This window comes from Pseudonaja textilis, chromosome Z (assembly GCF_049901715.1).
Source record: "Pseudonaja textilis isolate UNSWEBS1 chromosome Z, rPseTex1.2, whole genome shotgun sequence".
NCBI lineage: Eukaryota > Metazoa > Chordata > Lepidosauria > Squamata > Elapidae > Pseudonaja > Pseudonaja textilis.
This window is the reverse complement of record NC_142008.1, coordinates 995,434-1,018,522: the sequence shown is the minus strand read 5'-3', so window position 1 is coordinate 1,018,522 and position 23,089 is coordinate 995,434. Positions and strand designations below refer to the sequence as shown.

Here is a 23,089-nt window from a genome sequence, read left to right as displayed (position 1 = left end):
TCTTTGACCTGGGTGGTTTTCTTGCAGATGTCTCATGGCCCAACAAGGGAAAACATCAGCGCTAGATGGTAGAATCATATTCCTTTCCAACACTGATGATGTTCCCTAAGTTGGGTCTTGAAACGTCTGCCAGGAAACCACCCAACATCAAGGATCCCTCCGTCCGTCCCTCCGCCTCCTCCCCCTTTCTAGCACTCATAATGTTCCCTAGCTGGGTCATTGAAATGTCTGCAAGAAAACCACCCAGCTCAGAGAGCACCAAGAGAAAATCAGATAAGGATTAAGACCAGACAAACCATCAAGGAGGAAACTATACCCTAAAACTGTGATGGTGAACGTAGGGGTCTCTGCCGTACATGCGGGGAGGAGGGGGGGGCATGCACGAGGGGGTGGGGCACTCGGTGCTGAAAAGGTTAGTCATCACTGCTCTAACACTATACTATGCAATCTTTACTCCTCCCCCTCCTCCCCACCCTCCATCTTTCTCCCTCTAGCACTGATGACGTTCCCTAGTTGGGTCACGAAAGGTCTCCACGAAAAACCACCTAGCTCAGAGAACACCAAGGATCCCACAGCTCTCGTCCTCCTTCTTTCTAGCACTGATGACTTTCTCTAGTTGGGTCACGAAACGTCTGCAAAACCACCCATCTCAGAGAGCAGCACGGACCCCCTCAGCTTTCCTTCCTTCCTTCCTTCCTTCCTTCCTTCCTTCCTTCCTTCCTTCCTTCCTTCCTTCCTTCCTTCCTTCCCCCCCCTCCTCCTTTCTAGCACTGATGACGTTCCCCAGCTGAGCCACGAGTTGTCTGCACGGAAAACCTCTTCCCCAGCTCAGAGACCCCCAACAGACATCCCCGCCCCACCCCAATTCAAACCCCGGCTCCCGACATATTCTCTCCTACTGCAACAACACCCTGCCTGGGTTTGCATGGGATGCCGCAGCCTGTCAGAAGAGTTTATTTCGGAGCCTCCGCTTCTTCCCAGGGTCCTGCTGGGCAGGAGATGCCATCCTAGCGCCCCACCCAGGGCGATCACAGCCGGATCCTTCTGGAAACAGATTTTCCATCTGCCGCTTCTGAACAGACCCATGAGAAGGCGGGGAAATAACCCATAATAATAGTTGCAAAGAGATTTATCTCTGCCGAGGCGAAAAGTGGGTCAAGAATGGGAGGGGGGGGGCGAGGCGGCAAGGTGTCAGGCGAATTACCCATCCATCCATCGGGTTTAATTTTAGCTCCAAAAGAACCCCAAGGGCGGGTTGATTATTATTTTTTTTATTTTATTTTTAAAGCAGAAGAAAGCTGTCTGCAGCATCAGAACCATGAAAGGGAAACCATAATCATAATAACAACAACACAACAAAACAACAACACAGCATAACACGAATACTAATATTAAAGTTTTCTTGGGATCGTCTTGGGTGGATTCAAAGGCCTAGAAGGGTCTCCTGCCAAAATCAGCCGGTCTAGGAATGGCCTCTCGTGGCTCCAGAGGTGGTCCCACCAAAAATCAGGCTGCTCTAGGGATGACCTCTCATCACTCCAGAGGAGGTCCACAAAAAACAGGGCAGTCTAGGAATGGCCTCTCGTTGCTCCAGAGGAGTGCCATTAAAAAACCAGGCCAGTCTAGGGATGGCCTCTTGTTGCTCCAGAAGGGGTCCTACAAAAATCAGGCTAGTCTAGGGATGGCCTCACATGGCTCCAAAGTCCTAGAGCCCTGCCAAAATCAGGCTGGTCTAGGAATGGCCTCTCATTACTCCGGGGTGGGGGTCCCACAAAAACCAGGCCGGTCTAGGGGAGGACCTTTCCTTGCTCCAGAGGGGTTCCTGCAAAAATCAGGCTATCTAGGAATGGCCTCTCACTGCTCGTTTTATGTGAGGGGGCCTATAAATCGGACTAGACTGAGGGCTGGATTTGGGGCATTGAAGGGGGGCAGTTGTGGAACGGGTTGCTTCGATTGGAGCCTTTTTGGCCATGGTCGCTGAGCGAATCGCAGCAAATCCTCCTCCTCCTCCTAGCACTGATGACGTTCCCTAGTTGGATCACGAAACATCTGCAAGGAAAGCAGCTGGCTCAGAGCGCACCCGGGACCCCCGAAGAAGCTTGTAAAATGAGATCCGTCCTGAGGGTGACCTGCTTTAGGACCATCACAACTTATACAACGTACCGGGCAGGCTCCGTTATGGTCGTAAGTTGAGGACCGCCTGTATTTGAGGCAGTAATCTCCCAGCTGCTATTTTTTTTGCTCTGACCTGAATCCGTCGGGGTTAGGAAAATGCTTAAAATAGCCTGTTTCTGATCTGAGATTATCTCTCTCTGTGGGCCTCTTTCTCTCTCTGTCTCTCTCTCTCGTTTTTCTCTCTTTCTCATTCTTTTTTCTGTCTCTTTCTCTCTTTCTACCTGTCTCTGTCATTTTTCTGTCTCTTTCTCTCTCGACCTCTGGCTTGGGCTCTCTCTCTCTTTTCTCTGTTTCTTTTTCATTCTCTCTCTCTCTCTTTTCTGTCTTTTGCTCTCTCTTTCTCTACCTTTATCAGTCTCCTCTCTCTTTTTCTCTGTCTCTTTCTCCTTCCTTCACTCTCATACTTGTTTCTGTCTCTCTCTCCCTCCCTCCTTCCCATTTTTATGTCTTTCTCTTTATTCTGCCCCTTTCTCTTTCCACCTGCCTCTCGTTTTTCTGCTGTCTCATTTTCTCTCATGCTCTTATTTTGTCCCTTTCTCTCTTTCCACCTCTCTCTCTCTCTCTCTCATTTTTTGGCCTTTCTCTCTCTTCTTTCTCTCTCACACTCACTTTTTATGTCCCTTTCTCTCTCTCCAACTGACTCATTTTTCTGCCTCTTTCAATTTCTCTATCCATCCATCCAATTTTTCTTAGTCCCTTTCTCTCTGTCCCTTTTTGTCTGTCTGTCTGTCTTTCTCTCTCTTGCTCCCTCTCTCTCTCTCTCTCTCTCACACACACACACAAAGACACACTGCTGACCTAGTTTTTTCTTCTTCCCAACTCGCATCGACAAGCTGAAAATGCACAAGCCACCCAAAATCCCAGGCGAGAAACAGATCCGCGAATCCGTCACATGTTTGGGCAAACCCCTTAACTCCCAAGAGTGCCCAAACAAATGAAACCGGGCTCATCAAAGAAAGTCATCTGCATAATTTAGAAAGGTGTTGGCTTAGAAACCAGGTGATGGGGAGTTCTAGTCCTGCCTTAGGCATGAAAGCTGACACCCTGGGTAGCTTTGGCTCCATCACAAGGAGATGGTGAGTTCTAGTCTCGCCTTAGGCAAGAAAGAAAGCTGGGTGACTTGGGGCCAATCACCAGGTGTCCGTGAGTTCTAGTCCTGCCTTAGGTATGAGAGCCGCCTAGGTGACTTTGGACCAATCACCAGAATACAGAGTGTTCTAGTTCCACCTTAGGCATGAAAACCACCTGGGTGATTTTGATCCAATCACCAGGCGACAGTGAGTTTTAGTAATGCCTTCGGCACAAATGCCAGCTGGGTGCCTTTGGGTCAATCACCAGGAGACGGTGAGTTCTAGTCCCCTCTTGGGCAGGAAAGCCCATTGGACGACTATGGGCCAATCACCAGGAGACTGGGAGTTCTAGTTCTACCTTAGGTTAGTAATCTACCTGGAACGACTTACTGCTTGTAACGATATGGTTCCAGCTCAAACGACGGCCAACCATTATAGCTAAAAAAAAAAAAACCCAAACCCTCGATTCTGAAAAATCAATTTTTTCAATCTTTTTGCCTCCTTATAACAGAGTGGCCAGACGCTTTGACATGTTGTTGACAAAAAAACGGTGTCTTGTTGTCGCTTCACATTAATATTTCATCGAAAGCTGTCCAAAGCATTTTTTCCCCCTCCCAGGGGAGGATAAAAAAATCTCTTTTATTTCATGTTCATAAACTTGATTGCAAAGGATTTTTTCTTACATAAAAAGGGACGCCGGGGAAGGTGAAGGACAATGCCATGGCCAAGTGACTGAAGGAAAGTTTTTACCGATTTTTCTACCGGCCATCGACTTATGACGACAAGGGAGCTCAACCTTTCCATCGCTAAACGAGACAGTGGGGAAACAGATGTTTTTGCACCGGGGTGTGTGTGGGGAGAAGAGCTTTCCTGCCACCGTTGCTCAAGGAATCCCCGCAGGTCTGAAGTCAGCCAATGAGGTCGTTAAATGAATCAGTCATGAAGTGAAGCAGTGAAGTGAATGGGTTTAAATGAATCAGTCATGAAGTGAATTGATTAACTGAATCAGTTGTTAAGTGAATCAGTCACTAAGTGAATAGAATAGAATAACAGAGTTGGAAGGGACCCGAGAGGTCTTCCAACCCCCGGCTTGATCAGGAGACTGGTGGCCAAGTGAATCGGTTGTTCAGTGAATCAATCCTTCAGTGAAGCGGTCACTAAGTGAATCCCCAGTTATTCAGTTACTAACATGGTTGTTAAGTGAATCTGGCTTCCCCACTGACTGGTCAGAAGGTCTCAAAAGGGGATCATGAGAGACACTGCGACCGTTATAAATAGGAACCAGTTGCCAAGCACGTGAATTTTGAACACGTGATCACAGTCGTAAGTGTGAAATATGGCCACAACTCATTTGTTCATACCGTGTTGTAACTTCAAAGGTCACTAAATCGAGGACTCCTTGGCGAAAGGTGGAGGCAAGGGTATAGCAGTCTAATTTTGCCGTGTTTTTCCTGCTTGTTAACTGCTATTTTTCCCAGTAGTTAAGTGAATCAACGCAGTCGTTAAGTTAGTGCCCCTGTTGTTAAGTGAATCTGGCTTCCTGTTTATCAGAAGGTCGCAAAAGGGGATCACATGACCCCTTGGGATGCTCACGACCGTCATAAATATGAATCAAGTTGCCAAGCACCGGAATTTGGATCGCATGATCATTGGGACTGAGGTACCACGGTCGTTAAGTGTGAAACGTTGCCTCGAATAAAGGACTCCATTACCCATGTTTCCCTTCTACGAGGTTGCACAGAAGACTTGTGGTGGGATCCATACTTCTATAGGCAGTCCTCAACTTACAACACTCTGTTTAGTCACCAATCAAAGTGACGACAGTACTAAAAAAAAGTGACTTATGGGTGTGTTTCACACTTACGACCATCGTGGGCCTCACTGTGGCGCTATGATCAAAACTCAGATGCTCCACAATAGACTCCTAATTATGATGGTCGCAGTGTACCACATCATGTGATCTCCTTTTGCGACCTTCTGACAAGGAGAAATCCCGATTCACTTAATGACCATGTGACTAACTACCGCAGTGATTCCCCTAACAACTCTAGACAGAAAGGTCGTAAACTGAGGCAAAATTCAACTAACGATGTTTTGGCCTCCATTGTGGTTGTTAAGTGGAAGACAGGCTTTGGTTAGAAATAAAGCCATTCTACAGGTAGTCCTCAACTTACGACCACAATGGAGGCTGACATTTCTGTTCTGAAGTGAACTTTGTCCCTTTTTACAACCTTTCTAGCCTCAGTCGCTAAGTTAATCGCCGCCGTTGCAAGTCACTCACGTGATTATTAAGTGAATCCAGCTTTCCCATGGACTTCGCTCGTCATGTCACAAAAGGGCATCACGCAACCCTGGGATGCGGCGACCGTCATTAAGTCAGAGCCGGTCGCTTACCAAGAGGTCACTAAAAGGGATCACGTGACCTGGGGACAACTGCAATCATCGTAAATGCCAGTCAGTGGCCAAAACACTAGAGTTTTTTTTTTTATCTGGTGAAGATCAGGGGTGGAATTCAAAATATTTTACTACTGGTTCTCTGGGCACAACCATTTTGGTCAAACCGGTGCGAACCGGCAACAGACCACCATTGCTGGGAATGCTAGAACGGCTGTGTGAATTACAGTCCTAAGTCACTTAATTTGTGAGGGCTGTGGCAACCCGTCGTAAGCCAAGGACTTTCCTGCATAACTACGGATCCCACCACAAGTCTTCTCTACAGCCTAGCAGAAGATTTGGTGCATTATGGGTCATAGAGTCCTTCTTTCGATCCAACTGACAGTTTGCAAGAAGAATCAAATCCTGAGGGGGAAGGATTGCATTTTTTTTTTAATGTCACCAGATCGTTATTCTCGACTCTCCTTTGACTGACATCGATCCATCCATCAAGCAGGGTTGACTTTCATTGACGGACACCCCACTTTTGGACGGACACTTTCCGGCTTTTGATCCCAATTCGATATCCCAGCCCTCAATTAAGCCATGGGCGTCTCTGGATTGCACAAGCCCAAAACAAGCTGACAATCGTGGTTTGTCAAAACCAGTGGTTTCCATTTTGGCCATTTTAAGGTGGGCGGACTTCAATTCCCAGAATTCCTCAGCCAGCATCCTTCTTAAAGCCTAAACATCTTAAAGTAGGCCGGCTTGGGGATACTGGGACTATAAGTCCCCCCCCTCTTAAAGCTGCTGAGTTTGAAAAACCCTGGCTTAAGAATGTTTCATCCCACCCTACTTTAAAGCATATTTTGCTAAAATAAGATTCCCCACCCCACCCCCAATTCCTTGCCTTTCGTTGAAGCTTCCTTGTCTAATTACCTGCCTGACTGAAAGCCCCTTCTGGTTATTTCAAAAATCTGGATCTTTTCGTTTTTATGTGTGAGAATTTCAAAGTAGATAAACTGATGCGAAGTGAGAAGCAGTATGAAAGAAAACATTTAAAGTGCCAGAAATGAACGTTAAAAGGAAAAAAAAAAGAAAAATGAAAGAAAAAGAGAAAGGCCAAAGTGAAAGAGTGGAAGAGAAAAAGGGAAGGAAAGGGGAGAGGAAAGGAAAGGGAAAAAAAATATCACACAGAGAACTAATAGTGGCAGAAATAAAAAAATGAACTTTTTTTAAAAAAAAGAACCGAAAAGAAAAAAAACTACCAAGAACTCACTTCGAATTTTCTTTACATCAGTTAATCCTCTAATCCTCAAAGCCATCAATAATAACTTTAATCCCCCCCACCCATTTTCTAGAAGAACAAAGTCCGTAAGCGATTTTTCAAGCAGCGATAAACATAAATATGGACGGATGGATGGACGGATGGATGGATGGACAGACAGACAGTTAGAAAATGACAGACAGACGAGAGAGAGTGATAGATAGTAGATGACAGATAGATGATAGATAGATGGATTGATGGATGGATGGAGGTAGGGAGGTAGATCACTCTGCCCACCCCATATGAATATACAGTATATATATATTCTCGACTCAAAAAAATAAAGTCAATTTAGCCAGATTTCCGATCTTACTCCATCTTCCAGTCATGAAAATTTCTTCTTGGGACCCCAAAGAAAAGCATCAAAGCAGAAACAAACGACTTGCAACAGAACGCCGGTTATTCAGCTTGGCCGATGTTTGGCTCCATTGCGGTTGAATCAAAATTTTCCAGCCGAGGTTAGCAGAGAGGTTTTTATTAGTGGTTTATTTAGCAAAAGGGGAAGTGGGGGTGGACAAGAGTTAGTCGTGTACAAGGCTGACGTACAAAGCGGAAGGAGTGAACAGAGGCAATTGTTAAAAGTGGTTTTTGGTTCTTTTACAATGAATTATTGCAATAAAGCAGTTGAATAAATCAAGCGTGGCTCCTTTAAGATGGGCGGACTTCAACTCCCACAATTCCCCCCCATGCTGGGGAATTCTGGGAATTGAAGTCCACTCATCTTTAAAAAAGGCCACATTTGAAAAAAAAAAATCCTTTGGGATAAAGACACAGTGATTTTACAAGGCCGCTCTGACCCACGGCCCAAAGCAATTTGCAAAAAGACAACTTCAAAAGCAATGGCAAGAAAAACAGACATTTTCCAACCTTTTTTTTTTTTTTTTTGGTCCCCAGCACAAAAGTGAGAATTATAGAGAATTATTTGAATTATAATATACAGATGCTCAATTTAGGCAAATGTGTTTTTTTTTTCCCTTCCCAAATTTAAAAAGAATAAACAACGAGGAGAAACTCAAAAACTATTAAAGCAGAGAAAATCGAACATGAAATTGAAAAGAAAAATTATAAAATGGGCGGGGGGGACGGAGGAAATAGGAGATAATGAGATGGGAAGATGGAAAAGGAAGAAGTTGGGTTGGTTTGTCTCACGCAATCGTCTCAAAAACTGTGTTTCTGGGGACAATTAGCCAGGATTCTTAGTTAACCACGATGGGGCTCGAGTTGGATGGGGCTGAATGCTGGAATTCCTGGCTGTTGGGTGGGTGGGATTCAGCCAGTACAGAGTGGTTTGGCCGAACTGGTTGTTGCTACACCAGTGGAATCTCACCCCTGATTTTAGTAAGCCCAGATAGGGACAAGAGTCCATATCTGAGATCTTCACTGGTTTAAGGAGACCACGAAGTGTTGCAGGCATAGATTGTTTTGTGGAGATGATCACTTAAGATGATCAGTTGTCTTCTGCTCGAAGGAGAGGAGAGAGCTAAAAGGAGAGACCAAGGAAGAACTGCTTCAAGGAAGCCTTCTTGAGGAGCAATTCTGAAGTTCGTGAGAAGGTCTCACCATGATCGTCCCTGATGCTTGACCACATCTCCTTTGGGTATGAAATCCCACCTACAATTCCTAGCAGACCCAACGGTATTTTTTGAAAGCCATGTCATCTTCCTAACTTCTCGCTGGTCAACAGTCCACCTCAGAAGCCAAAGTTCCTTCACTAATCTAATATCCTTCAAAACCTTTGAGTTGGGTACACTATGTGTATGTTACTTGACACCAGAAACCTCAACTGTTGCCTGCCAACTGACCAACAGTGGAAAGACCATCTCTCTATCCGGAACATGAAGCCAGAATCCACCTGCTGAGCTCTTGATCCTACGTTTCTCCAGCGCGTATTAAGCACCTCCAAAGACCATCTCCATGGCTTCCTTCTTGGCAGTGGTGGTGTTTGGGGGTGCTCAGGAACCCCAAAGCTCCATTAGCTCATCTACAACTTGATCGGCACCCTTTCCCGAGGTATGGCGTCACCAGTGAGGAGTCCACCATCAGATTCCTTCTATTGCTGCGCTCTTCAACCTTGGGTGGACTTCAGTGCCCAGGGTTCCCCCAGCCAGCCAAGAATTCTGGGAGTTGGAAGTCCATCCATCTTCTACCAGTTGAAGATGAAGACCACTTTGTTGTATGAACTTGGTGTGTAGAACCTCAAGAGATAGGCTGATAATTTAGGAGAACCCATCTCCTTTTACAATGAGGTAGAAGAAATAATAGGACTTCCTACAACCCAGGAGGGCATGGCAAAGGGAAATTCACTAGGAACTGATGAAATATCAACCTTCAGGTCTAACAAATTAATCATTTCTTAAATGAATAAACGAGGAATAAACACCCCTACCCTAGGGGGAAATTTCTTTTTGTTGGGATGGTGGATGCTTTGTGATGGGATATACTGGGCCAGCTTGGGGAAACTCCTAGGTAGCTTCTACATTAGCAGGTCCAGAGAACCTGGGATGGAGACCATACCCAGGAGAGCCTCAATGTTCAGGTGGACATCAAGCTTTAGGATGCTTCTGAATGCAGCTGGGAAGATGGGCTCTTCAAGGTCTATACCATCTACATGTCCCTACCCAATGGAAGAGGAGGAGGAGGCTATGATCATCCTTCAAATAAGGACCACCAAGGAGAAGTGAGCACTCAATCCCATGGCCTTATCAACTGAACGAGAATTCCACTCTTCAGGTGGCCTGGCTGTCTCCACCAACGTCCTACCTCAAAAGCTTCCAGGTCTGATTGTCTACAAATGTCCTACTTCAAAAACCTCTGGTCCTGATTTTCCACAAAAGTCCTACCTCAAAAGCTTCTGAGTCTCTTTAATGTCCTACCTCTCAAGTTTCTGGCCTGGTTGGCCACAAATATTCTACCTCAAAACCTAATGGATCTGGTTGTCCAGCATCTCAAAACCTTCTGGTCTGGTTGTCCACAAATATCCTACCTCCAAAGCTTCTGGTCTGGTTGTCCATAAATATCCTACCTCAAAAGCTTCTGGATCTGGTTGTCCACCGATGTCCTACTTCCAAAGCTTCCTGGCCACCCATGAGGAAGAAGCTACCAGCTCTCCAAGCCCTTCCAAAACTGAAGGATAATTTTGGCAGCTCAATTCAGCCTCCCTGGTACTAGATTTGGGGGGCGTGTCTAAATTTAAGATTGCATTTTGCTCAAAATCTGGTCTAAATTTAAATCGCACTTCGCTCAAGATAGATGCCTAAAGGCAAAAGGGTTCTTGTTCCTTTTAATAGCAGTGCCCAACGTTCGCCCTCTCGCTCGTTCTCTCCGTCTCTGGGAGAAATACGAACCTTAATGGAAAATGCATCTCTGCAGAAACACTCGTCCTTTCCCTGCATAATTCATCCTAACAGCGCTCTCTCTCTCTCTCTCTCTCTCTCTTGTGTGTGTGTGTGTGTGTGTGTGTGATTTGACTGACCCCAAAAGCATAATCAGCAAATGCTGACACTTTCCCCATCTTTGGCTGTTCTGGATTTGAGCGAGCTCCAACCTTCATCAAGGGACTCAAACCACACGGTCCCTTGAACTGTCCCTTTTTGAGCCAATAAAATAGATCAGTAAAAACTGTTTTATGTGTGTATGTGTATGTGTGTGTGTGTGTGTGTGTGTGTGTGTGTGTATGTATGTGTATGTATATATATATATATATATATATATATATATATATATATATATATATATATATATATATATATATATATATATATATATTCTGAGGTTCTCGTAGGTATTTGTATGTGGATCTTTGGTTGTTCGGGTTTTCTCCCGCGTAAGATTCAAGTATCTAGGCAATGTTTTGATGAATCACTCTGAGAAGTACAGAGCTGGAGACAGAAGCCTGAAGATGATGAATGAGACTTCATCGAAACGTTGCCTAGATACTTCGAATCTTACGCGGGAGAAAACCCGAACAACCAAAGATCCATATATATATATATATATATATATATATATATATATATATATATATACGTATGTCATATCTTTTTAAAAGAACGACCTCGTTTGAGGGAGAGGCTGAGAATTCCAAATTTAGGACTCGGAAAGAGATGGTTGTTTGGGCTATTTCCAGGCGGAGAGCAGACAGACAGCCAAATTACAAACGACAAGCTAAAAAAGCTCGGGGATCAAAGTTCCCGTCGTCGTCTCCTCTTGTCAGATTCATCATTTGGGGAAGCGATTCTGACAGGTCGGATTGTCGGCTTCCCTTCCTTGCTCGGCCCACCCGATCTTCTTGGGCCCTGACTTGATTTGTTTGTGACAAGCCATAAAGAAAAATTTGCAACAACACAACAACAAAATGGGAGCATGGACATCCCGGAACGAGGAAGAGCTTTCAAGCCGCATTAAAATTGCACGAAGGCTTTCGGCTTTGACGCAGGGAGGACATTTAGGTCCAAGGTGACCGGGGAGTAGTTGGCTAAAAACAGGATTGCTTCTGGGAAGCCACCTTTGGATGACCTGCTTCTCCCAAATCGAAGTTAGGGAAATCTGAGATTGCTCGCGTTTCTTTCATTCTTTTTAAAGAGGGACCCTAAAATCCATCTCCCGAATGTGTGAAAGCTGGACAAGGGCCTTTCCAACAACCGAGTCACCGCGAGTTGGGTGGGTGGGTGAGAAAGACAAAGGGGAAAAGGAAGGGAACAAGGGATGGTCTTGGAAGAATGAGAACCAAAAGGGGATGGAGGAAATTAAAAAGGGGGTCAGAAAAAAGGGGGAAGCAGAAAAGCAAAAGTGCAGCTCAGATATCCCGCAGGCAGAATTGTCGGTTAGGTGAAAGAGTCTCGACAAACACTGTGAAAGGGAAGGAGGGAGGGAGAAAAGAAGGGAGGAAGAATGGGAGGGAGGGAGGGAGGAAAGAATGCAAGGAAAGGAAGGAGGGAGAAAAAGGAGGGAGGAAGTAGAGAAGAAGGGAGGAAAGAAGAAGATAAGGAGACAGAGAGGCAGGAAAGGAAGGGGGGAGAGAATGCGAGGAAGGGAGGAAGGAGTAAAAGGAACAGAGGAAGGAAGGAGAGAGGAGGGAGGAAAGGACAGACAGACAAGGAAAGAAGGAAGGAAGGAAGGAAGGAAGGAGGGAGGGAGAGAATTTTAGGGAGGGAGGGAGGAGAAAAGGGGAGGGAGGGAGGAGATAGAGAAGGAGAGAGGAAAGAAGAAAGAGACAGACAGGGAAGGAAGAGGGAGGGAAGGAGAGAATGCGAGGGAGGAAGGGAGGGAGAAAAAGGAAGGGAAGAAAGGAGAAAGAGAAGGAGGGAGGAAACAAAGAAGAGACAGAGACAGAGAGACAGGGAAGGAGATAAGAGAGAGGGAGGAAAGGAAGGCAAAGGGGGGAGAAGGGAGAATGGGAATGAGGAGGGGGAAGGGGAAGAGGAGGAGAAATGAGGGAGGAGGAAGGAGGGAAGAGGAAGAGGAGGAGCACTGAGGGAGGAGGAGTCGGCCCACCGCAGATCTACCCTCTTCATTCTTCTTCCCCACAATATCCAGGCAAGTAAAGGCAGAGCTCTTTAAAGGCAGAAAGGACAGGTGGCTTTTTTAAGTGCAGTGATGGGAAGCAAAAGCACGCGTGGTCTCTCGTGGAGAGCAGCCCCCCCTCCCCAAGGAGGAGGGGGGAGTCTAGGTTTCTATAGGAAGGAAGCGAGAGAGAAAGGAAGGAAGAAGAGAGGGGAGGCAACAGGAGACAGGGGGAGGACATAAAAGCATTAAGTCATTAGTAAACGTGAAAGTGGGAGGCAACGGCGCGGACGATCGGTGAGCAAGCATCAGCCCAGCAAAAGAGAGTAAGCAAAGAGGCAGGAGCTTCCCTAAAACAGCCACCAAATCGATTGCAGGGAACGTGCAGAAGGTGGGATTAGTCTAGTCAATTCCAACAAATTGGGGGCGATTCATGTAGTCAATTCCCAACAAATTGGCTGGGATTAGTCAAGTCAATTCCCAATGAACCAGCTGGGATTTGTGTAGTCAACGCCCAATGAACTGGCTGGGATTAGTTTAGTCAATTCCCAAAAAACTGACTAGTCAATACATAATTAACTGTAACTAGTCTAGTCAATTCCCAGTGAATTAGCTGGGATTAGTGTAGTCAATTTCTAATATGTTGGGATTAGTCTAATCAATTCCCAACAAATTGGCTGGCATTAGTATAGTCAATTTCCAACAAATTGGCTGGGATAGTCAATTCCCAACATGCTGGGATTCATGTAGTTGGGGCTCCCAATGAATTGGCTGGGATCAGTCTAGTCAATTACCAGTGAACTGACTGGGATTAATGTAGTCAATTCCCAACAAATTGGCTGGTATTAGTCTAGTCAATTCCCAATGAACCGTCTGGGATTAGTCTAGTCAACACCCAACTAACTGACTGGGATCCATGTAGTCAATTTCCATCAAATAATTGGCCAGGGTTAGCACTCATGTACTCAATTCCCAATATGCTCGGAATCAGGTAGTCAATTCCCAACCACCTGGCTGGGATAAGTCTAGTCAATTTCCAATATGTTGGGATTTCTGTCGTCCATTTCCAATATTTTTGAAGACTGTTGGGCGAGGGAGGGGCAGAAGCAAGGCTCTCCTTAGATTTTAATGATGGTGGTTACTGAATTCCTACGGACATTGAAAGTTAAGTCTAGGGTAGTAAATACAGTAGCCTATTTTCCAACTCACAAGTGTTATTAGATCCACCAGATCCATAAACCAGGAATCTATGATGCTGGGTGGTGGTGGTGGTTTCAAACTCTTTGTAGGACCTTGTGAGTTCCAAGCAAGCAGATGTAGACCTCTCGTCCACTCCAAGAAAGATGTCCCTGCCAGATAACCCCAAAGCAGCAGCAATGGCCCAGGCCAACCTCCCGACATTACACACAAAGACAATGACAAAGCACACATCACAACTCCGGGACCCAGAAGGCAAATGAGAAGATAGAAGATCCTTCCTCCAACTATCAACGCTCGAGACTGTCTTGAAAGGCAAAGACCGGCCTTCAAACTCTGACCTTGTTTTGTACTTCCAAAGAACCTACATTTTTTTTGTTTTGTTTTGCACCCGTGTTAGAAGCACCGAGGTGTTTCAGCTCCTTTCTTTTCCGGCAGAAGCTGGAACTAAGGACAGGAACTCAACCCTGCCGTCCATTTTCTAGAATGTCCTGGCCAAGAAGTCTTCAAACTCTGCCCCCATTTTCTACCCTCCAAAGAACCTTAGCATGTTTTTTTGTTTCTTGTTTTGCACTCGTGTTAAAATGGAAACAGAAGGCCTGCAGGCTGGATTCGGCCTGCAATGTGGTTGGACCAGCCCGCGGAGCCGTCCTCGAAAATGTAATGGGCCGGCCAGCATGGCTTCAGCCCAGTCTACCCAGTGCGAAGAGGAGCCATGCCGACAGTTTGGGGAGTGGTGTCAACCTGGCCACACCCACCCAGTCAGCCCCACTGGCCTCCCAGCCCTGATGTGGCCCTCAATGAAATTGAGTTTGACACCCTTGTTAGAAATATCGAGGTTTTTACCTGACCAGGAGCTGGAGCTAAGGACGGGAACTCAACCCTGCCGTAGGATGTGTCCATACTTTTTTTTTTTTTTATAGATCGTAAACAGTGATGTCTACTGCTGGTCTACAACCATAATAAAGTTATATATTCTATATTCAACCCTGCCGTAGGGCAGATCTCAGATCTCAGATGTGGGCTTGTCAATCTCGTTCCAACCACTTGGACCACCCTACATTCTTCTTCCCAAGAACTGAGCTGGGCGTATTCTCCACCTGGAACCCAAACTCCATTCCCAAACTTTGCTTTCTCTCATCTCCGGCTCCACCCCGAACCCAACCCCGAATAGGAACTACGAAGGAAGTGAGGAGACACCTGCGCATTTTGAGAAATGGGACGTCTTGTTCCAGGGTGAGATGTTGGGGATGGAAGGGCAGAGCTGGACTTTGCTGAAGACCTTCCTTCCTTCCGTACCTTGTGGAAGAGCGGGATGGGATTCTACTGGTTCGAACGAGCCAGTTGTTCCAGTGATCGTTTGGCCCGCCGCTGTTTTATTCACCAGGGATACAGCAGAAGGTAAGTATGATAGCTAAAAATTGTCTTTTCTAAATGTGGTGCACGCACTCGCTCACCGAACCGGTTGTTACACCGGTTGAATCATACCGCGAGGAAATTTTTTCCTACAAACCAATTTGGTGGCAAGCGTCTCCCTAAGCTTAATTGCAACCCTCAACCCGTATTTTTCTAACACACAAAGAAAAGAAAAAAAACGCACAATCTCCGAGTTGTTGCTCTGCTTTGAACCAGCAGGCTTGAATCTGAGATCAACAAACTAGAGGACGGGCCCCAGTTGGGCCAGGTGTTCCTTTCTCTTCCTTACTTGGGAGAATGACCTCAGAGTGGAGCTCTCGCCTCATAATCCGGAGGCTGTGAGTTCGATCCTAGGGAGAGGCAGATATTTCTCTCTCTCTCAGCACAGTGGGAATGTATCTGCTGAACAAAACTCCGCCCTGGGGATTGGAAGGGCATCTGGCCATTCAAACATTCTGCTAGCTCCGTTCAGTTACCCAGACTCCACCCCCTCAAGGGATTACGGGACCGTTAAAAGAAAGTGATGATGATGATGATGACTTGGGTGATGACCTCAGTAGAATTGGATATCCCTGATCTTGGTGGAAAGGAGCCGAAGAATAAGGAACATGGGACCTCTTAAAGGACGGAAGTCTGCCCCGTCTTTCTTCAGTCAGTGGAAGTACAGCAGGACAACCAATTTCTTCACTAAACCAAGTTCTGCAGATGTTCTTCTGCGACTGGATCACTTCTCTTCGAGTCACATCCTTAACTCTCCACCACTCTTGGGACCTTGGCCATCATCTGCTCCAACATGTTCCACACCCACCCAACTTATCTCTCATCTCTCGATGCCCACGGCCACCACACACAAAAACCTCCCAGGCTCAGCTAGGCCTCCGTTCTCTTACTCCCACTCACAAAATGGTTCCTCTTCAGAAATCGTTCGCGGACAAACATAAGCTGAAGACCAGGGTCCTCAAAACGTTGGAGGAGGCAACGCTAAGCTGTGTGAGGAACCAAGGATGACCCCCTACTTAAAACAGGATCCCGCTGTCTCAATCCCTTCAGACCAGTAGATCCAACAACAGGAGGGCATGAAGCCGAAATCCTAAATAAATAGTTCAGGGCGGGCCAGATCTCACAATGCTGGCTAGAAGAACCACAATCTGCTTCTTTTCCCAGTTGTGTTGTGGCCGCCAGCAGTCTGCGAAGCTGGCGGCAGACTGGGACAGTGAGGAGGTTGGGGGAGGAACATAGGCCGGTCCTGGGATCCGGGGGAGGCTCGGACGAGGGCTCTGCGTCGGAGGCAGAGATGGGGCCAGGGCTGTCTGGCGGTTATCAGCTGCCTTCTGAGTCAGAGATAAGTGGGGAAGAAGAACAGCTGGAGCCTGTTCCCAGTGTGCCCATGCGCAGAGCTGCCAGGAGAAGGGAACAGCTAAGGAACAAGGGTCGACTCGGGAGTAAAGCCACAGGTGGATGGTGAATGGCCCCTCCCAGAGGGAATAAAGAGGAGCAAAAGGGGTTTGCAGGGGAGAATTAGTTCACTTCGTTCGGGTGAAGATCTGTTCCTGACTTCTTGCCAAGTAATTGCTGCTACAGTGTGGCGTTTGGAAGCTATCGGCCTGGCAACTCTCCAAGGCCTGTAATTGTGAAATCTCATGAGACGGTTGGCCGAGACTTTGCTGGAGAGGAATTCCCTTTATAACCTAAATAAAAGGGGTTTTTATCGGGACGAGGAGTCGGCTTCATGATCTTGGGAAGCCTAGTTCAGAACAAGTTGGTAAGGCTTGAAGTCCATAGTGTTTGGTGACCGCCAGCTGGAAGAAGGTTGGCCCAGAAAAAGACATCTACGAACACACCCTGGGATGGTGGAAGACTCCACAAAACCTTCGTTTTCACCAACTCTTCCCTTTGGTCCTGCAGGAAGGTGGCTGGCTAAAAAAACCCCATCTCAAAACTGTTCTTCAAGGAGAAACCATGCACATCGACACAGCAGAGGGTTGGACTGGAAGACCTTCAAAGGCCCTTCCAACTCTGCAATTCTGTAAGGGTCTCTTGCTTGAGCGGAGGGGCTGGACTAGATGACTTCCGAGGTCCCTTCTGACTACTCAGTCTTTCTATGATTCTGTAAGGGTCTTCGGCTCGAGCGGCAGGATGGACTAGATGACCTCCAAGGTCCCTTCCAACTCTTCTATTTCTCTAATTCCGAATTCCGAAACTCTCACTACACAATCCAACCTAGCACATCAAACTCTCTGTACCCAAAAATAGTGGGGTCCTTGACTTACGACACCTCATTATAGTGACCGTCCGAATGTACCATGGCACTGGAAAAAGCTACCCACAACCATTTTTCACGCTTAGTGACCGTGGCAGTATCCCCGTGGTCTTGTCCTCAGAAGGTCTCATATTTATGATGGTCGCAGTGTCTCTGACAAGCCAAGATGGAAGGCGGATTCACTTAACGACCAGGGGACTTGACTTAGCAACAGCAGCGATTCACTTAAGGATGGAGGCCAGAAAGGTCTTAAATTGGAGCAAAATGGACTTCAGAGCATGGACTTATGACAGCCTCTGTTGTGGTCAGACCATGGAGTCACATGGTCGTTAAGTGAATCCGGCTTCCTTTGCCAGAAGGTCACAAAAGTGATTCCCCTATTGCAATGTCAGTGGGGAAGCCCGATTCATTTAACGACCACCTCACAACAGCCATGATTCACTTCACAACTGCGACAAAAAAAATTCGTCAAACGGGGCGAAGCTGGCTTAACAAAGGTTCCACTTAGCCACATAAATGTGGGGCTCAATTAAGGTCATAACTTGAAGACTCTCCGTGTTGAGGTGTATCTTCCTCCCCACTGAACAACTGTCTCACTGAGCGACAGAAATTGTGGGCTCTACCGCCATCGTAACTCAAGGACTCTCTGTACTGAGGTATATCTTTCTGCTCACTTAACAACTGTCTCGCTGAGCAACAGAAATCAAGGGCTCAATCGCCATCATAAGTCGAGGACTCTAAGTACTGAGGTGTATCATCCTCTTCACTTAACAACCGTCTTGTTGAACGACAGAAATTGTGGGCTCCACCGCCACCATTAAGTCGAGGACTTGCCATAAGGGGTTTTGGGGGGGGGCGAAAAGCCGGTTTATGGTCCAAGAGGTTTTAAAAAAAAAAATCTCTCATCACCTTATGACAGAGAACAGCATTTCCTAATTCTCGGCATCAAATCAGTCCCTAAGAAGAAAATCCTTCCCAAAACGGAAAGGAAGACTGTAAGCTATCGCTATTTTTAAATAAGCTGTCCTTAGTGGGTCAGCTGGAAACCGGCTTTCGCTTGGGAGGATCACAGAAGGTCTCTGAAAAATATTGCATTTTTATCCCTTTCTATTTCAAGAGGCAAATGGAATTTTCTGGTGGTTTTTTTTTTTTTCCTTTGAAGAGGTTTCGCTTCTCCTCCAGAGAGGCTTTCTTCGGTTCTAATGGAAGGATGGAACGATTACTATTCCTTCCAGTCCTCTGATCGTTAGTCCTCTTTCTGAGAATTGTCATTGAGAGGCCATTTCCATCCTCCACCCTTCAGTCAGAAGCTTCTCGGAGGAGAAGCGAAACCTCTTCAAAGAAAAAAAAGAAAGAAAGGAAAAAAAAAACAGCCAGAAAGGCCAGTTGCCTCTTGAAATGAAAAGCACCTTTGGGAAAACTGAAAGTAGGTTAGGATAGAATAACGGAGGTGGGAGGGACCTTGAAGGTCTTCTAGTCCAGCCCCTGCTTGAGTGGGAGACCCTTACAGAAAAACAGAGGTGGAAGGGACCTTGGAGGTCATCTAGTCTAGTCCAACCCCTGGCTTGATCGAGAGACCCTTACAGAAAAACGGAGTTGGAAGGGAATTTGGAGGTCATCTAGTCCTACCACCTGCTTAGGCAGGAAACCCTAAACTGGGGGTGAATGAGATTTTTTTTCTCCATCTCTTGACAAAATCGACATTTCGGCTCCCAGAGTTGAGGATGGGGACAATTTCAAAAAAGGAAGGAAAAAAAAGAGAATTCTTTTTTTTTTCTCTCCTTTTGAAATTGCCCTTGTCTCAACTCCGTCAGTCAAAATTATCGATTTTGGCCGGAGACGGAGAAAATAAAAATAAAACAACTCAACAGGTCAAAATCCAATGAAAAAGAAATCAGAATAAAAGTTTGATACAACAGAGGGGGAAAAATTTCAAGGATTTTTTTTCTTTTCCTTGATTTTCCGGCGGGGAGCGGGGAGAGAAAATTAAAACTGGACGTTTTATCCCGGTTTTTAATTTAACTCGAAAGGCGTCGAAAGGGTTCATTCTATCCTCAGAAGAAGTTGGAAGTTGTGCATGCAGCCAGTCCTCGACTTACGACCACAATGGAGCCCTACATTCACGTCGCTAAGGGAAACATTTGCTCAGGGAGGCTTGCCCAAATGGTACGACCTTTCTGGGCCCTGTCATTAAGTGGAATCGCTGCTGCGGTGATGTTAGCAGCATGGTCACTAAGCAGTCCTGGCTTCCTGCTTCTCACTTCAGCCGTCATAAATGCGAGTCAGTTGCCAAACGTCTGAATTTTTAATTGGGGGAATGGCGCGATGGTCGTTAAGGGAAAAAAGGGGTTTTATCTCCCTGTTTTCAATGTCATTAACTTTGAATGGTCACTAAACGAACTGTCATAAATGAAGAACTGGGCACATGATTTGTTTTTTATCTCCATCAATTGCAAGAGTCAAAATTTGGACTCGAGGATTTGAGGATGGGAACAATTTTTAAAAAGAGGGGGAAAACAGATTTTGTTATTAATTTATTTTCCACTTTTGCATTTTGTGAGAGGGAGGAAAATGAAGGTTTAATTCCCTAAACACTGAGTGGACTTCATGTCCTAGAATTCCCTAAACACTGAGTGGACTTTACATCCTAGAATTCCCTAAACACTGAGTGGACTTCATGTCCTAGAATTCTCTAAAAACTGAGGGGACTTTAACTCCCAGAATTCCCTAAACACTGAGTGGACTTCATATCCTAGAATTCTCTAAAAACTGAGGGGACTTTAACTCCCAGAATTCCCTAAACACTGAGGGGGCTTTATGTCCTAGAATTCCCTAAACACTGAGTGGACTTCAACTCCCAGAATTCCCTAAACACTGAGGGGCTTTATGTCCTAGAATTCTCTAAACACTGAGTGGACTTCATGTCCTAGAATTCTCTAAAAACTGAGGGGACTTTACCTCCCAAAATTCCCTAAACACTGAGGGGCTTTATGTCCTAGAATTCTCTAAACACTGAGTAGACTTCAACTCCCAGAATTCCCTAAACACTGAGTGGACTTCATGTCCTAGAATTCTCTAAAAACTGAGGGGACTTTACCTCCCAAAATTCCCTAAACACTGAGGGGCTTTATGTCCTAGAATTCTCTAAACACTGAGTAGACTTCAACTCCCAGAATTCCCTCTAACACTGTGTGGACTTTATGTCCTAGAATTCTCTAAACACTGAGTGGACTTCAACTCCCAGAATTCCCTCTAACACTGAGTGGACTTTATGTCCTAGAATTCTCTAAATACTGAGTGGACTTCAACTCCCAGAATTCCTCTAACACTGAGTGGACTTTATGTCCTAGAATTCCCTAAACACTGAGTGGACTTTATGTCCTAGAATTCTCTAAACACTGAGTGGACTTCAACTCCCAGAATTCCCTCTAACACTGAGTGGACTTTATGTCCTAGAATTCTCTAAACACTGAGTGGACTTCAACTCCCAGAATTCCCTCTAACACTGAGTGGACTTTATGTCCTAGAATTCCCTAAACACTGAGTGGACTTCAACTCCCAGAATTCCCTAAACACTGAGGGGGCTTTATGTCCTAGAATTCCCTAAACACTGAGTGGACTTCAACTCCCAGAATTCCCTAAACACTGAGGGGGCTTTATGTCCTAGAATTCTCTAAACACTGAGTGGACTTCATGTCCTAGAATTCTCTAAAAACTGAGGGGACTTTACCTCCCAAAATTCCCTAAACACTGAGGGGGCTTTATGTCCTAGAATTCTCTAAACACTGAGTAGACTTCAACTCCCAGAATTCCCTAAACACTGAGTGGACTTCATGTCCTAGAATTCTCTAAAAACTGAGGGGACTTTACCTCCCAAAATTCCCTAAACACTGAGGGGGCTTTATGTCCTAGAATTCTCTAAACACTGAGTAGACTTCAACTCCCAGAATTCCCTCTAACACTGTGTGGACTTTATGTCCTAGAATTCTCTAAACACTGAGTGGACTTCAACTCCCAGAATTCCCTCTAACACTGAGTGGACTTTATGTCCTAGAATTCTCTAAATACTGAGTGGACTTCAACTCCCAGAATTCCCTAAACACTGAGTGGACTTTACATCCTAGAATTCCCTAAACACTGAGTGGACTTCAACTCCCAGAATTCCCTAAACACTGCGTAGACTTCATCTCCCAGAATGCAGCAGCCTGCAAGCTGGCAGTTGAAGTCCACACATCTTAACACGACCAACCTGGAGAAACTCCATTTTAGAATCCTTGCCACCCTGACTTCTCCATCAAAGCAGAAGATCCTGAAGAATTCCGGGACTTGTTGTTCCACTTTTTGTTAACTATGGAATTCTGGGAATTGAAGTCCACACACCTTAAATTTGTCAAGTTTGAGAAAAACTGTCCTGGACTCAACCTCACCACATCGTCACCCAACGTCCAAGATGGACAACACTCACCTCCGAAGAGCCCCCAGTCGTGAAGGACATCAAAAATGAGTTCTCCCCATCAAAAAAAAAAATCTAAATTGTTGAGGCCGCCGGATAAGGGTCCGGAGGAGGAAAGACGGAAACTTCTTCCCTCCACCTTCACACATACAACACATCACACATATGTTTGCAGCAACATGCAAATGAGGAAGCAGCTCTGGAGCGAAATGGAGAATGTCAACCCAACGTCTTACCTTGGCGGCTGCCCTCCAGGCCGTGATCCCCATTCTCAACCACGGCGGCTGGCCCAGTTGCAGGAGGACCTGGAAGAGAGACAAGCACATCAGTTGGGTGGGTGGGTGGGGGCACTGAGGCCCGGGGGGATCCCACTTTTCTGCACCAAAGACTTTCTTTGGCCAGCTGAAGGATGGATCTTCTCTGCAAGGATGGCCCAGCGGCCATGTTTCTCCTCCAGATGTTGCCATCAATCATCTATCTAAATCCACATCTCCAAATCTATTCAAACCTCCTTCTGGTGCACATTTAGCATCTGTAACATAGATATTTCTCTCGATGAGAATATACCTGCTGAAAAAAAAACTCTGTACTGGCAACAAGAAGGGCATCCGCCAGTAAACACTCAGCTCCATTCAGTTGCCCAAGACTCCACCCCGCAAGGGATTACGGGGGACTTTAAAAGAAGAGGATGATGATACAGTCCTCAGCTTGTGACCGTAAGAGTGCCCCCAACTTGCCATTGCTAAGTGAGATGGTCATTACATGAGCTCTAGGTCGTTAAGCGAATCAGGGCAGTAGTTGAGTTAGCAACACTTAACAAAGGGGTTGTTAAGTGAATCTGGCTTCCCCATTAACCACGGGGATGTTGCCACAGTCATTAAGTGTGGGGGGAAAAGGGGTCATCGGTCGCTTTTTTTCAGGGTTGTTGCAAAAGCTGAACGGATGCTAAGCAAATCGTTGCTAAGCGAAAAATACGATTGTAATATTTCTTAGAAGTCGGCTCCCGAGAAAGATCAGCTGGAGGAAGAGGAGGAGGAGACGACTCCCAATTCAATGGGAGAATTCACTCCAAATGGGTGATTTAAATTACTTAAAGCATCCGATTTTTCTTTTTTGTTGCTATCTAAGTTAGTTATCTTAGTTTAATGTTGGTTTATGTTTAAACATGTTTTTTTTAACGTTTTGTGAATTACGTGGAGCTGCTGGGAGTTGGCAGGTGAATGTGTGTATCTCTCAATCTATATATATAAAAGAATCATGATTGTGGGGTCCTGGGTGCTCTCTGAGCTGGGTGGTTTTCCTGCAGGCGTCTCATG

The 23,089-nt window shown here is 45.9% G+C and overlaps 1 protein-coding gene across 5 annotated transcripts in view; it reads right to left on the bottom strand.

Moving 5' to 3' along the window:
* LOC113451216 (uncharacterized) overlaps nt 1–23,089 on the bottom strand; it is an 89,456-nt gene that overhangs the window by 33,480 nt on the left and 32,887 nt on the right. For all 5 annotated transcript variants that reach the window (XM_087916408.1, XM_087916404.1, XM_087916405.1 and 2 more), the window contains exon 4: nt 22,010–22,078. In XM_087916408.1, the coding sequence (XP_087772534.1) occupies nt 22,010–22,078 (69 nt within the window). The remainder of the gene's footprint in view (nt 1–22,009; nt 22,079–23,089) is intronic.